The sequence below is a fragment of the Manis javanica genome, chromosome 10 (genome assembly GCF_040802235.1).
Source record: "Manis javanica isolate MJ-LG chromosome 10, MJ_LKY, whole genome shotgun sequence".
Lineage (NCBI taxonomy): Eukaryota > Metazoa > Chordata > Mammalia > Pholidota > Manidae > Manis > Manis javanica.
The window spans coordinates 95,905,582-95,921,399 of NC_133165.1; the positions used below are offsets into that span (position 1 = coordinate 95,905,582).

General features: G+C 36.1%; 1 protein-coding gene across 2 annotated transcripts in view; it reads right to left on the reverse strand.

Annotated features, from left to right (window-relative positions):
• Window positions 1-12,337: 12,337 nt before the first annotated feature.
• The window catches only part of NTN4 (netrin 4), a 105,128-nt gene continuing 101,647 nt past the window's right edge, over window positions 12,338-15,818 (reverse strand). For both annotated transcript variants that reach the window (XM_037023083.2, XM_037023080.2), the window contains exon 10: window positions 12,338-13,764. In XM_037023083.2, the coding sequence (XP_036878978.1) occupies window positions 13,628-13,764 (137 nt within the window). In that variant the 3' untranslated portion in view covers window positions 12,338-13,627. The remainder of the gene's footprint in view (window positions 13,765-15,818) is intronic.

Consider the following 15,818-nt stretch of genomic DNA (forward strand, 5'->3'; position numbering starts at 1 on the left):
ATTTGAAAGTTATCATAAGGTCAACCAGGCAAGGAAAAAGAAGGCAAAAAAGGTGTTAATAGCAAGAGGCATCAGCATTGTAGTCTAAGGGAACCTAAGGTTCTCTTGAGAGCTTAGGACTGGGTAAGAGGTCTGACGATAGACAGGATAACTGACTTCTTTGCCACCAGTCTTTTCTCTTAAATATATCTTACACTGCCATTAGAGTCAAAACTTGGTATGTATCACTCCTCTGCTCAAAAAGCTTTGAGTGGCTCTCTATTGTTTAAAGGACCAATTTCCAACTCCCTAGCCAGGTATCGAAGAGCTTCAACAACCTGGCCTTAAACAATCTTGTAATAATCACTTACCTTCCTAATCCTATCATTTCTACCAGAGTGGTCTTTCTTGTCCAAACACAGTTTGCTTTTCTATGGTCTGAGAGCAAAGGATGAGAGGGTAGGGCCTTACCCTCTCACATGTATTGGTGTCTAGTTCTAGAACACATGGATTGGGGGTCCATGTTGCCAGTAACAGATTCAGTAACATTTGGTGTCTCCTTCTTGAAACAATATTCTCTTTTACTTCTCTCATGTTCTCTTAATTATTCTCTAGTTGTACTTGTTCTCCCTGAATCCTTGCTGGTGTTTCCTCTCATAGCTGACTGGTAAATACTGAAGTACCCTGGGAATTTGTTCAAGCCTGGCTTTTTTTTTCTATCTACTTTCTTATCCTGGGTGATCTTATCTGTGATATTCTACCTTACAGACCCCAGTCTAACTCCCTTCCATTTCCTGCATCCAGGGTCTCATCCTAAGCAACTCCTCTTCTCCTCAACTTGGGTCTTGGACACATAACTTGCTTTTGGTAATGATATATTGGTAAAGGTAAAGGTATATCATGAGTCTAGGACTTTAAAAAAACTGAGATATAATTGACATATTACATTGCATAAATTTAAGGCATATAATGTGTTGATTCGATAGGTTTATATATTGCAGTTGGATTACCAGTGTCGTTTTAGCTAACATCTTTACTGTGTTACATAATAATCATTTCTTTTTTATGATGAGAATAAGATCATTTAAGTTCTAGTCTCTTAGCAACTTCAAAGCTTATAATACAGGTCGACTATAATCCCTGGGCTGTGCATTAAATCTCTAGAAGTTATTCATCTTCTAGTTGCAAATTTATACCATTAACATCTCCCTAATTCCCCCACCTCCCAACCCCTGGTAACTGCCATTCTACTGTATTTTTATAAGTTTGAATTTGTTTTTTTTAGATTCCACATGTAAGTAAGATCATACGGTATTTGTGTTTCTCTAATTTATCAATAAGTATAATGCCCTCAAAGTCCACCTGTATTGTCAATGGCAAGATGTCCTTCTTTCTTATGGCTGAATAATATTCCATTATCTCTCTCTCTATCTCTATTTCTATATCACACCTTCTTTATCTATTGATGGAAACTTAGGTTGTTTCCATATCTTGGCTTTTGTGAATAATGCTGCAGTAAACATGGGAGTACAAATATCTCTTTGATACTATGTTTTCATTTCCTAGGACTTTCTCAAGGCCTTGCATGTTTCATCTTGCTTGAGCCTCTGCCATTGCCATTGCTTGGCTGGCCTGCTCGTTCCAGGCGGATAAAAGATACATAGAGTAGAGCTACCTGCATGACCCACAGGCTTGCAGATAGAAGCAGAGATACCTAGATTGAACCCCTGCCAAGCTACAGACGTGAGCAAGTTATTGTTTCATGCTGCTGAGTGTTGGGAAGGGTTCTGTGGTGGTAGCGGACCAATGTAACTACTTACCTATGATTCCTGAATAAAAATCTTTAGCCTTGACCCTCTTTTTTGTGCTTCAGATTTGTATGTCCAGCTGGTTGCTTGGCATGTCACTCATCTTCTACTAGGCATCTCAAACCAAAAAAAATCTAAGATTTATTATTAGATAATACCCTTTATATATACCCTTTATATTATACCCTTTATTTCCATCCCTTAATCTGCCTTTTCCCATCTTAGTAAATACCATCATCCTTCCAGTAGTTCAAGCCAAAAAACTTGGAGTCATTCTTGATTCTCCTTTCCTTCACTTTCCACATTTAATCCATTAGCAAGCCTTGTGGCATTTCCTATAGCATACTGCATGTAATTTAGCCACTTTTCTCATTTTCTTTGACATACCATCTCTTGTTTGGAAAATTTCAGTAACCTTTTAATTTTTCTTTTGCTTTCTTTTTTATCCTTTCTTCAATCCATTCTCCACATATCAGCCAGCAAGAATTTTTAAAAGAGTAAATCAGATCCTGCCACTTCCCTCCAATTGCCACTCATCATTACCTAGAATAAAATCCAAAATCCTGCAAGGGTCTCAAGTTCTGGCTCCTGCCAATCTCTTCAAACCTCAGTTTAACCAGTCTCCAGCCTCACTGGTCTTCTTGCCTTTTGCACTTTGAATGCTTCCAACTTTTTCTGACCTGGGGGATCCTATACTGGCTATTTCCTTTAATAAAAATGCTTTCTCCCATCTATCTATATGGCTGCTACCTTCTCTCTGAGTAGTTATCATCTTAAATATTACTGCCTCAGAGAAGCCTTCCCTGACCACTTTATTTTAGGTAGTGACCCACTGCCACTATACACATACTGTATTGTGCTGTTCTGTCCTCCTCCAGTAGAGGCCCCACTGCCCCAACTGCTGTGAGTGCTGTGGGCAGGCCTCAGTGTCAGCTTTTTCAGGGACTGCTCAGCTGCAGAGAGCAAGACCACACCTCTTCCTAGGGTGGCTCATATCAGCTGGGTGTATAAAGGCCTGGCCACCCCAGCCCAACTTAGGACAACCCTGAAGGGTTATTCCACTCCAGTGTTCCCGGTGGGGTGGGCTGAAGCTATGGTTGGGCCTGCTTAGCAGCAGGATTTCTCTCCCTGCCTACTTCTGGTTCCTTCTCCTCCCTTCCACAGATGCTGATCCCAAAGACTCTCCTTAGTAAACATTCTGTCTGCTAAACTCTGCCTCAGTGTTTCTCAATCCCAGGGAAGCATTATTTCCTTCATAGTGTTTAAAACCATGTGTAATTATTTTACTGATTCATTTGTAGCTTGATTGTTTCTCCTAGTAGAGTGTAAGTTACATGCATAGGGATCTGTCTGACTTCTTCACTGTTGTATCCCCAATATCCTGAAGCCTGGGACGTCATCATGATCTTCATCAGAGCAAACACATAGTATTTATTATACGCCAGGTGCTATTCTAACTACTTTACCTACACCAATTCATTTCATCCCCACAACAACCCTGTGAGATAGGTATTATTATGTATCCTATCTTACAGACTGGGAAGCTAAAAGATAGAAAGATTAGCTGGTTATCCAAGGGTCATGCAGCTACCAAGGGACAGAGCCAGTATTTGAATCCAGGCAATCAGGGTCTAGATTCTGTGTACTTGACCATTCTATTATGCTGTTTTTTGCAGCAACTGTTCAATAATTGTTGAATGTTGAATAAATAAACAAAAGTGAATACGTGGATATGCTTTTATAATTTAGGGATATCACCTGTTCATCTGACAGATGTTTCCTGAGCACCTATTATATGCCAGGTATTATGGTATGAACAGGAAATACAATATGAACAGGTTATGATCCCTGCTCTTAAAAAGCTTGTACAATCCAATGGAAGAGAATAGACTAACAAAATGCAAAAGTGAGTAAGTATATAATTATGAATTGTTACTTTCCCTCCTTCTAAGGTGATCGTCTGGAAATATATAGTCACTATTGTTGCTGTCCAAGGTGTTTAGTTTCCTTTTCAGGCAATCAGAATACCACCTATACCTGCTCTATAGGATATACTGTTAGGTAATAGGGTTGCGATGACAGCATTTCCTACACTCAGTGAGTTTTTTTTTAAAAAAACTATTTTTTAGCCTTAGTAGGAAGAAGAAAATGGAGATTGTGTAGCTCCTACTGATGACGGTGCTTAGTTTCAGGAAGTGACCTGGTCATTGGCTCAGGACTCCATTCCTAAGTCCTGCAAATGATCCAGAAGACCAGGAGGGAGAGAGAGATTCAAGGAGAGCCAGAGCAGTTGCCTGGCTCGACGGACTGAGAAAGCACATGTTAAGGACGAAGTGCTATGATAATTAAGAATCTGGGGCTCAGACCTGGGCTTGTGCTCTTTTTCTATCAGTTACTGCCTATGATAATGTCCTAGTTGCTTACTTGAGCTTCCTTTTCCTCATGCATAAAATGGGAATAATAACAGCACCTGTTTCAGAGGTTAGCATCAAGTTGTGAAGATAATGCTTATAAAGTAGATCTTAGTGACAACAGTATTTGGATTTCACGGGAGGCTGGACATGTGAGTAATCATAGTAGTTGTAAAACCATAAGTTAGAGTCTGTGCCTTTTGCCTCATGGAATTCAAAAGCTGAGAGTTTGCTGGCAGATCCAATTCAAATTACCTTCTCTGTAATGTCTTGCACAATCTCTCATTCAGGGCTTCCTCAGCAGTACTTATTTGTAGTTCATTAATAGCATTTCTCCCAATGTGATGTACTATTGCTTGTTTGCAATATCTCCCCAATCAGACCTCTGTGTGCTAGTGCTTGAATTATATTAGTATTTTCCCTCTCCCACCCCTCAGTTATTGGAATGAGGACACATCCATTCTATACTGAAGGAAATACATACTGAATCTGTAGCATATTGAAGATATGGTTTCTCTTTCATAGAGTGCAGTAATTGTCTCTGCCATGTTATCAAGGTCACTGTTTTGATTCCTGGTAACAGTAGCCTAAATTTGTACCAGTTGAAGCTGTGCAGTTATGTTTTGATAGGAGAATTTTTTTTCTTTGCCTTAATAAAAATTGTAGCATTCTTTTGTTTTTATTTTTCTCCCTGCCTTTATAGAGGAAGAAACAAATAAAGGTTAGAAGGAAAGCAGGAAGTGAGTCTTCCTAAATAGACTCACAGGTAAGGATGAAATTTTCAGGGGAAATTCAAATAGGGGTGATTTGGAGGAAATAGTTAGGCCTAGAAAAGGACACAAGAACATTTGGCTTTCTGAACCTTGAAAAGAGTGAAGACTTTTTATACAACAGCCAAGAGTCATCATGGATGTGGATTTCTGAAGCTTAAGGAAGAAAATATTCTGTAAAATTTCCAGATCACAAACTACTGGCTCAGTGTTCTGGCATAGCAGTACTTTATGTTGTGAATCTTCGAACCTTTGAAATCTGTCATTGCCCAAAGCCTGAGGGCAATTCATCAAATCCCAGATTGATCTCCCTATAGAATCAGCTTGCAGTTCATGATAAAAAAGGCTGGGAGAGAATTAGTAGCGTTAATTCCTAGGCCTTGGTCTATTAAATGAACAAAGCTCACAAGGATGACGCTGGAGCTTTGACATGAGTGGAAGGACTGAAATTCTTTTGCAGCTGGAATGTGCTGGAACTTCCCAACAGCTTGAAAGAATGCTTAGAATTTCTTTTTCTCGTTCGGTCACTCTTATTTCTCACAGAGGCGAGGGAGTCTTCCCGAGCCGCCAGGACTTAAGTGTTGTGCCCCCAGCAGGCCTTGTGGGGAGCAAAGCTGGCCAGGGCACCTCAGCTATCCCTGTGTTTCTCCATATGGGTATCAGACAGAGTTGTACATCCTGAAAGCCAACAGGAAAATTCAGAAACACCGTATAAAGCAGGACCGTGTCAGCTCCATAATGCGCTGGAGGAAGACTTCTGCTGCTTCCCTCTAGACATTTAGTGTAACTTAAAAAAAGTGTGCTTTGTGGTCACTATCCAATTATAACAACTTACCACCCTGAATAATTTAATTATTTGCTGCTTTCACTTCATCTGAGGGAAAACAATATTCAATGCAGTCAAATGATGGGATCCATAGCATTGAATTTTCCCATTAGTGATGAAAAAGAATGTTTCTGTTATATCATTTAGGGCATTGAGTGCTCAACAAATCATCTCTACAATGTGGATGAAGATCAGGGATCATCACAGCTTTCTTCTGAAGGTCTTCCCCCAGTAGAATGTAAGCTCTATGACGGTAGGGATTTTGTTTTGTTCACTGTTTATATTCCTAGGGCCCAGAATAGTGTCATGTCATAGGAGGGTCATGAGAAATTCTGTTAGATTAATGAATGAAGATCTATAATCCAACAGATGATGCTGAGAAAGAAGCTCAGAGTTTTAAAGACCCCTGTTTTGAATACTTGGTTCTGCTAGTTACTAGCCCTGTGCAAGTTAATTTACTTCTCTTAATCTCATGGTTCTCATTGGTAAAATGAGATAATAACACCTATTTCAAAAGGTTGCTTTGAAGGCTAATTGAGATAAAGATTGTTATGGTGTCTGGCACTCTGAAAATGCTGGGTCTATCCCTACCCTTCCATAAATCATGTTGCTTCAGTAAGGAATTTACACAAGGGACTACCTACTTAATGGGACAGTAAGATAGACAAGCATCTATTTATTGCCATAAAAATTAGACTATAAAGAACCCATCATATGGCAGGGTATTTATTACAAATGTGTTATTTTATTTTTTGCTTCAAAAAGGAAAACACACTTCTTAAAGATATTGGAGTCCTGAAAAATCAATTTTGGCCAATATGAGGCTTTAAACATCACTTCTCAAAGCTTTTACCAATCCTAGTATGATAACATTTGGGGGCAAGTGGAAACTTGGAGGGGTCTTTTACAGACTTAGTCCTCTTTCCTGAGACATTTGGTGAAACTTACAACATTTTGGAGGATTCTAATTAAGTGTACTTGAAGATTGTATTTTTAAAAATGTATTCACTATATTTTTGCTTCAAACGGCTTAGTATAACATTTATCAAAGGCAGGGAACACACTGATAAAAATATCCAGTCATGTATTCTCAAATGTTATAAAAAGCTCTCTAGGTTGTTGAAGGTCATGGCTGGGCATATTTCCATGCATACAAGGTTGGAGTGCGTATGTGTATGTAATGTGAGTGTTTCCAAGGTTAGGAAACTCTATTTGCTGTGGTGCAAGTTGTGCTCATTTCCTTGATTTTTCTCCCTACAGCTATCAAGAAAAATGTTATCCTGGATTTTATTTCTCATTTATAGGAATGGGAAATAAAAATATGCAGCTGTGTGGATCATTATTTTATTTCTGGATTGGATTCTCCTTTCTGAGATTGGTCCCAATGTCCTTTCCTTTCCCATTGTCACTGCTTTTTCACCTTTCTTTTACCTCTTAGGCCTCTGAGTGGGGTACACCTGAATGTGTGAGCAGGACTGGCACTGCCTAAAGGGAAATTAGGAAGCAGCCTGGTTTATGAGGCATTGAAAGGTGCAGCTGACCAAAAATAACTCTTCCACTGGCCTGCCATAGTGCCTGAAATTCCCGTGATAAGAATCGCCCATCAAAAGTTTTCTGCAGATATGCAAGGTTTATTTGGGTCAATAAAGCACTGTGTTAGGGAGAAAGAGGGAAGTGAAAAAAACGGCAAAGTCTCTCATTAGGATGATTTATTTTATCTTATCAATCTATCAGTCTCTTGGTCAAAGTAGCATCTGGACAAATAAGTATACTGTTTATGGCTTGAGGGAATGGTGGGAATTTGGAGTTTTTGTGTAGCATCTTCAGGTAGACCGAGCAGTGTGAAGCCCATGAAGACCTGGGAGAGATTGTCCAAAGTGGACTGAGGAGCTAAGTTCTCAAAGACAAGTTTAGGTACTTCAAAATTCTGTTTAAGGCTAGGTTAGGAAGTAGGGTATGTAACAGCTGGGAAGATCTTTCAATTCTCCTTTCCGCCATCTTAGTTCCTGGATAACCATAACAGGACTAAGGATTCTGTTATTCATAAAATAACATTTGTGATTAAAGCCAAACACACTAATCACCAAAGGGAGATACATTTGCAGAAATAGAACTAATGAATAATTCTATGACTTTGTTGACACTGTTCTGTAAGAGTGTCCAGAGCAGTGTTTCTCAAAGTCTTGTCTATAGACCACCTGTATGTGAGTCACCACTCACGGTTATTAAACTGTCCATCTCTGGTCCCCACCCAGATCTTTTGAAACCACTGTGAGCTAAGGGTCTAGGACTCTGCATTTTAATAAACATGTCTGTTGATTTTTATGCACATTCTTTTAAAACTATTGATTTAGTTGCTTTTTAGTACATGATATAGGTTAAAAGTATAGGTTTTAAAAGTAGGTAAATCAGGGTTCAAATCCTAGCTTTGTGACTTGTTTAGTGACCTGAGACAAGTTATTTAACCCTCTGGCCCTCAGTTTCCACATGATAATAGTACTGACTTCACAAGGTTATTGAGTGAGGTCAGAAGATTAAGTCATATAAAGTTTGGCACCGCACATGACATCTAGTGTGGGGAAAAAGTGATAACCATTTTTACAATGAAAATGTATATTAAAAAAGACTTTTAGGCAATCTTTACTGATATTAAATATTTTATTGACTATGTACTTTGTAAAAGGTAAATTTGAAATTCTTTTTCTGTATGATAAAACCAGTTAGGTTCCTAATTACCATTATCTAAGACTTCCTTATTGCTTTATTTATTTATTTATAGCTTTTGTGCTCCTCAAACATAACTAACAACAAGAGAATTGGATGGAAAAATTTTGTAATAAATATTCATAATTGTCTCACATGAATCATGGTATCTAGCAATGGAAGGATTGATTGACTATGTTCTACTTTGAAATGTTCTGCATACTGTTACTAGAACAGACCACCTGGTTCCTTTTCCAGCTGAAGCTTTCCTTATTTTCTTATATCTTCATCCCTTATTTCCTGCTTATTGCTCTCTGTCCTTGGTTGACAAAGTGCCTACATTCTCTATTTTTTCCTGTTTGCTTGCTTCTCTCTGGTGTAATTCCTTCTTATGGACCTCGTAAGTAGAATTGCTCTACACAGCAAAAGTCAGAGCTGAGAGAATTGATTTGAAATGCTGCTGAGCTTCATAGTAGCTTATTCAGGTTGGTTATTGATAAATGTAAAAGTGGACTTTATGCCTAAATAGATCTTAGAAAATCAGACCAAGAGGAAAAGGACAAAAGTAAAATATGGAGTATTACTATTTCATCTCAGGATAAATTATGGTAAACAGCATTACCCTAATGGCAATACAATGAGAAAGATAGAAGAAAATTATATATCACAGGGTGGAATAATGGGATACATTATAATTTGGTGTAGGAGGAGGAAAACCGGGAGACATGCTGACCTTCAGTGTTTTTCTCACAATTGTAATCTAAAAGAAAGACCTGTAAGAAAAATGGTGCACTTGGCATCTTCTCAAATAGATTCTTTCTGAATCCAGAATCTGAAATATGAGTTTCAAATCCAGGCTCCACATTAGTTGAGTGTCCTTAGACAACTTAATCTCTTTGTTCCTCAGTTTCCTTATATGGGAAATAAAGACAATAATAGCACACCTATCAGGGGTGCTTAGGAAGATCAAATGGAAGAGACATGGAAAACACTTCGAAAGTGCCTACTTGTAGTAAACTCTTAATTATTGATTGCTATTGGTGTTATTGTTGTTCTTATTTTTTATTTACGAAGCTTGAAATTCTTGGTGGTATCCTGGCTGACAATTTGCTCATACTGTGAAATTTTGCCGACAGTGGTTATTTTTCTTTCTGGAAAGCAAGTTTCCCTGTCTGGCTGTCATTCCCCTTTATTCAGCTAAACGTACTATGATTTGATCATCCCTAATAAATCTTGGATATTCTTGGATTTATAAATTGTTACTTATGATCACACTTCAGAACACAGTCACCCATCTATGACTACATATTACAAAACTACAGATGCATTCAGCATTTACTAAAATTCTTTCTTAATAGAATATGTATCTTAATTCTGGAAATTTCTGTTTGGCCTAGTGCATATTTCTTTCTCATGATTAACATTCTGCTTTTTCATCATTGAGCATGTATGAGCTGACTAATACTAAATCTGGGGATTTGTCATTTAAAATAATGCAGGCCTCAGACACAGTCAATAATACTCAAAAAAGTAGAGAAATGTTTAAATTCACTTGGGGAAGGTATAGAAAAGCAGGGACAAGGGCATCATTTTTCAAAATGTATTCTCAGACAAATCATTCTCAGAGAGACTGAAAAACAATCAGTCATGTAAGGCACACCCCTTTGCTTCTATTCCATTTTTATCATAACAATCTCCCTTACAAAACTGAGGTTGTCCATAAATATTTCCCTTCTAAACTGTGGGAAATAAGTCGTGAGTAACTTTGGTTCTTTGATAAAGCTAGTTTGGGGACTGCTTATCATTGAAACAATGAATACAAAGGCAATTCAGTCCTGGGGCCTCTGACAAAACTCAGCAGCTGAGGCGGTGCTTCTGTTCCTTGTTCTCAGGCATTCCAAGGGAGTGGCAAGGGGACAGCCAGCACCAGGGATTTTCAAGGTTCTTTTTCCCACCCTTCAGAGTTGATAAGTCTCTGATCATTTAGAAAATATTTCTTTCTGCAAGAGCCCAAAGTATCTCAAAAAATTATGTTTACCAAAAGCCTTGCTCTCTGTTTAGTATAACCAGATGGATATTGCTTTTTGGACTCGTGGTCGCATCCCCACAGATTTGATCTCACTTGTGGACACTATTAAAAGATTATCCTATTATTGAGAATTTCCATTGCATCAAATACTAAATATTAGTAACCTTCCTCTATGGGGAAAATGATGTAATAAAAGGGCATAGACTAGGTTGACCTCAGGCAAATTATACAGAGAGGTATGTGAAGATTATGCAACAAGCTGCTGACTAATAAAGCACAGTGGTATTCGGGAGTTAAGCTCCAGGGGCAGAGACTTTCCCACTGGCTCTTGAAGAAAGTGTTCAGGTTCATATGAAACCATAAATGGAAGTTTTATTTGACTTTGTTGCTTTGGTACCATAATGGCTATTTTAAAAGAAGCCAAGGAGGAGAAAGTGTATGTAGAAGTGTGGCAGAATGATGGAATGATGGGCTGGGAAAGGGGTCATGAGGCAGCTTGCTCATACTTTATTTTGCTGTTTACTTTTACGAATGGAGAACCCAGGGTTTCTTTTTTTTTTTTTCTTTTCTTTTTTCACTTTGGAAGCCAAATGATGCTCACAAGAAATTAAAACTGCAGTGGAAAGGCTCCAAGTGATTTGAGAATCAAGACATTAGGAAATGATTATGACAGTAACTTAGTGTTAAGAATGTTGCCATAAAAAGTGTTGAAAGAGCACCTATGGAAGAAAATCCTAGTCAAAAAGGATTGGGAAGACAATAGGGGCCAAACAATTTGTAAACTAGCTAAAAGTAAACTTTCAGTTATAATTTTGCTTGAACATACTTAAAAAACAATTGGTTAAATTTTGTTTAAAAATTAATTATGAAAGTAGTACATGATCAATGAAAGAAAATGAAGCAGTACAGATATATGCAAAGTAAAATGTGAAAATCTCCTTCCTTTCCCCTGCAAGGGCAAGTACTACTATAATATGTCTACCTTTCAGACTTTTTTAAAACACTATATATATTATAAATGTGGTTTTGGGGTGGAGGCTAATATTATATGTATTGTTCTGCAATTTTTTTCACTTAGTAAATACATTAAGGACATTTTTCTACTCTTAAAAAATAGATGTTATTTGCATTCTTCTTTTTAGTGGGTGAAGTTATTTTAAATAAAGTGAAATAGAAAGTAAGGCAACTTGGCAATTCTGAAACTAATGAAAATCTTATATTTGGTGTATTTAAAATATTTTTCTTGGTATTACCAACATGTTTTATAAATTGCTTGTACATGATAACCTACTAGATAGTGTGCCACCTACCAGGACAAGCTAGGAATAGGTAAGAAGCTGAGAGACATGCTACAGGTTATAAAAGCAGATTTCATAAGACTATGTGTAGTATAATTTCAATTATATAAAAGGTATTTATATGCAGGGAAAATAGTCTAGTAGCATAGACACTGAAATGTTAATAGCTCTTACCACAGGATGGTTGGAATATAGATGTTTTTTCCCATTATAGTTTTTTTCTGTATTTTCAACAATGAACTTTTATTTACTTTTTAAATTAGTTAAAAAGTAAATGTAAATGTGAAACAAAAAAATGCAGTGCATCTGATGAAAAAAGCTCATGTCCAAAGGCTACAGAAACTAAGCCATTTGATTAGCTTTTTACTCCATTTCCAAACCCCATAGTAAAAGAAGAGAAACACTGGGCCTTTGCTTGATTTCTTGATTTAAGGAATTAGATTAGAGTTCCCTGATTAAGAGAAGGTAATCTTTAGCATCACTGAAAGAGTTGATCAGGAAAGGAGACAAAAATTAGGAGATCATATTCCTTTATTACACATATGAAATATAAAAAAATTAACAAAGCAATATATATATATTTTTTGCAAGTCCACAGGACCTCAGGAAAAAAATATGTTCTATATGTGAAATTAATCTTATGGCACTGTGGTTCATGTTTTGTATATTCAAGTACAGAAGAAACTGTATGTAATATGGTTATGCATGGGTACAGAAGATGAATAATAATGAAAAACTGTAGTGTGGTGAGCTATCACATACATTGTGTCAAAAAAATGAGTAAATATAATGACCATGTACTATTAATAAAGACAAGGGGGAAACTGTTTCAATATTCAGGCTTAAATACTAAACACAAAAATAAAACAAATTCTTTGTCTACAATAATTTTTGAAGTGTATACAAGTGCATCACAAATAAATGAGCTTTTCAAAATTTAAAGTCCATTTCCTCTTTACCCAAGCATATTTCTACACCTGTGATTTCTTTTTCTTATTTTAAAGTCTCTTCTTGTTTAGTGTTTTTTTCTTTTTTTAAGTTTCATCATGGTTGGTATCTCTGGAATCTAACCCCTAGCCTGAAGCGGAGACTTCATGCAAACATATTCTTATTTCTGGTTGCATCTTCACATAGTTTCTCTAAGTGTTTAGAGTTAAATAGTACAAATTCCTTTATATGGTCAATTTTGTCCACATGTAGTGGCAGTGCTTCTGTTTCAGTAGGTTTTCTTTCTGTCAACAGCAGTCTCCAAACTTTCACAACACAAGTGGTAGGTAGTAAAGTGCTTTATACAAAGAAATACTATGTACATGTGGAGAGGTTCCATTTAACACCCCACAGACCAAAGTTCACACACATCACGCAAGAGAAGGCTCTTTTTAAGAAACACCTTTTCTGATAGTATGGTTGGGGATTCCTTAAAATCTCCTTAATTACGTTAAGTAGTACAAATGTTAAGTAACATATCCAGAGCTGGGAGGAGTCCTTGTTAGATGTATTGCCCTTAATGGATTACTGCTAAAATTATACTGCTATTAAAATTTTCTTAATAGTTATGACTTTCAGAATTAGTTCCATAGAAAACAGGTATCGGCATAGGGTTTTTCCATTTTTTTTTTTATGAAACAAACTATATTTAAACATGAGCCCAAAAGAGATAGGTTAGACAAAGCCCATGCATTGGAACATTTCTATATATTTGGCACTTAAAAAAAATTCCAGTTTCATTTTTGAGGTCTCTTTTCCATTAAGTTTGTGATTTGTACATAGAGAAATGCCATTATGTGCTATACACTTTTACTGCTACTTGCACTCTCTTTTTAAAATATCCATGACTTTTCTTCCAAGAGATGGTTTCCAGTGCTGGACAAAACTTTTCATATTCACAACTAGTTTGCCTGTTCTTACATCCTCATGTCCTGCTACAAGGTATTCCAAACCTAAAAGAGAACAAAATTAGAGGCTAATGGTATCATAATTTATTGAAGGGGGAAGATGTGACATCAGTGGTTTTATATATGTATGATTCATAGTTTTATATATTGACAGTTGAAAGGAGTCATAAGCAATAACAGCTGGCATTTAATAAGCATTTACTCTGTGCTATGTGCTTTACATGTATTATCTCACTTAATCTTGAGAATAATCTTATTAAATGGGTATTGTTTTTCCTGCTTTATAAATGAGGAAGCTGAAGGTTGGCAAGATTAAGAAAACTTGCTCAATGTCTCCCAGTTAGTATAGCATTCTGACTTAAGCTCAGGTCTGTCTGATTATAGAACTTTTACTCTATAATGTACCACCCCTATGGAAAAGAAGTGAGGATTCTATGGGTACTTAACATACTGCCATAAATCAGTATTTCTTGGAGACTGACTATGTGTGGTAGTGTATATTAAGGAGGATTTTATTAAAATGAAACAACCTTTTGGGAAAACGTATTGGAAGAGAGCTATGGATTATACAAAATTAACACATATTTCCTATATAAAGTCAATGTGTTTTTGTCATATATTAATAAAAAAAGGGACTTAACCAGAACTCGTATTGACTTTGTAATAATATGAAAACAAACTAAAATAGAAGATATAGATCATTAACTAAATAAAGTAGGTTGCAAAATGGAGCATATACTATGATTTTATTTTGGTTAAAAAAATACAATGTATACATGCACAGAGAAAGAACAGGAAGGATTTGAACTAAGATGTTAACAGAGATGATCTCTTGGGTGTAGAAATACGAAATTAAAAATTTTTTCTTAAATATCTATAATGTATATGTACTGCTTCTATAATAATAGAAGTGTTATTTAAAAGATTTTTAAAATAAATCAGTCCAAAAGTTAATAATAGTTGTGGTGGCATTTCAAAAAAATGAGAAAAAAGGGAAAATAATTACATAGAGAGGTTTCAGACACTAGGCAACACAAATATAAGATATTTAAATTCTTTAAAAGGTAACCTGGGCTTCTCCATGAAAAAGAATTGCATATTTAATTAACAGACTAGTTAAAATTTAATGGTCTTGATGTTGTTTTTTTAATTTCTAAAATAATAAAATCCTCTTTAAAAAATACAGTATATAATTTTTAAGAAACTTCATCAAGTCTAGTATTTTAAATGGATTTACTTTGAAACTACAAATAGAACAAATACTATAGGAGTTTGCCATTATTTTAAATTATGAATATAATAAATTAATTTAAATGTTACTGAGTAAATCCATAATTATGAAGTAGCATCATGCCAAAAATTAGCATGGAAAGCAATGTTATCTGTTCATCACTCACTTCATTTACATTTTATTTTCCTAACTCTATGCTTCTGACATGTACTTTGCAACATGTTTGAGGGCTCAAGGTTTACTTCATATCCATAGAAAAAGAAAATATAATAGTTTAGTGCTAGCCTTGGTATTCTAAAATATATGACTGATGAATGAGTAAATGTGTGTGAATGTAGGAATGAATGATTTTGCAGGGATGCCAAATAGATTGCTCCGTTTCAAAGCAGCAAAGGAAGCAAGTTGGCTGGTAAGGTTTCTGAATTTTCTTATCAACTTTTCTTTGGCCTTCACTATTGAACTTGTGAAATGGAAAAACAGTGAAATCAAAGTGTCTGGTTTTGCTTTGGCAGGTTCCAGTCTTTTTCTTCAAAGCAAGTAAACATGTTTTCAAGAATTCTTTGAATAATTGCGCTTGTGTTTTCAATTGTGATGAACTCACTGATTCTCTGACTCTGGCAGAAACCTGATTAGGAAGTATAGTTCACTTCCTGAAGGGTGGCTCAGCTGGTCAAAGCTTTTGTTTTTAATGTCTTACTAAAAAACTCGGTGGATTTCTTTCTTTCTTTTTCTTTTGCCAGAATAGTAGAAAGTGCTTTTAGGAAGAGCCCTTATGCACAGATCATTGAGGAATAGAACTTTAATTAATGACTCTCAGTTTCCTGTATTTTAAAATGCAAGTCTGATTACTTAATTTGTTCTCTGAAAC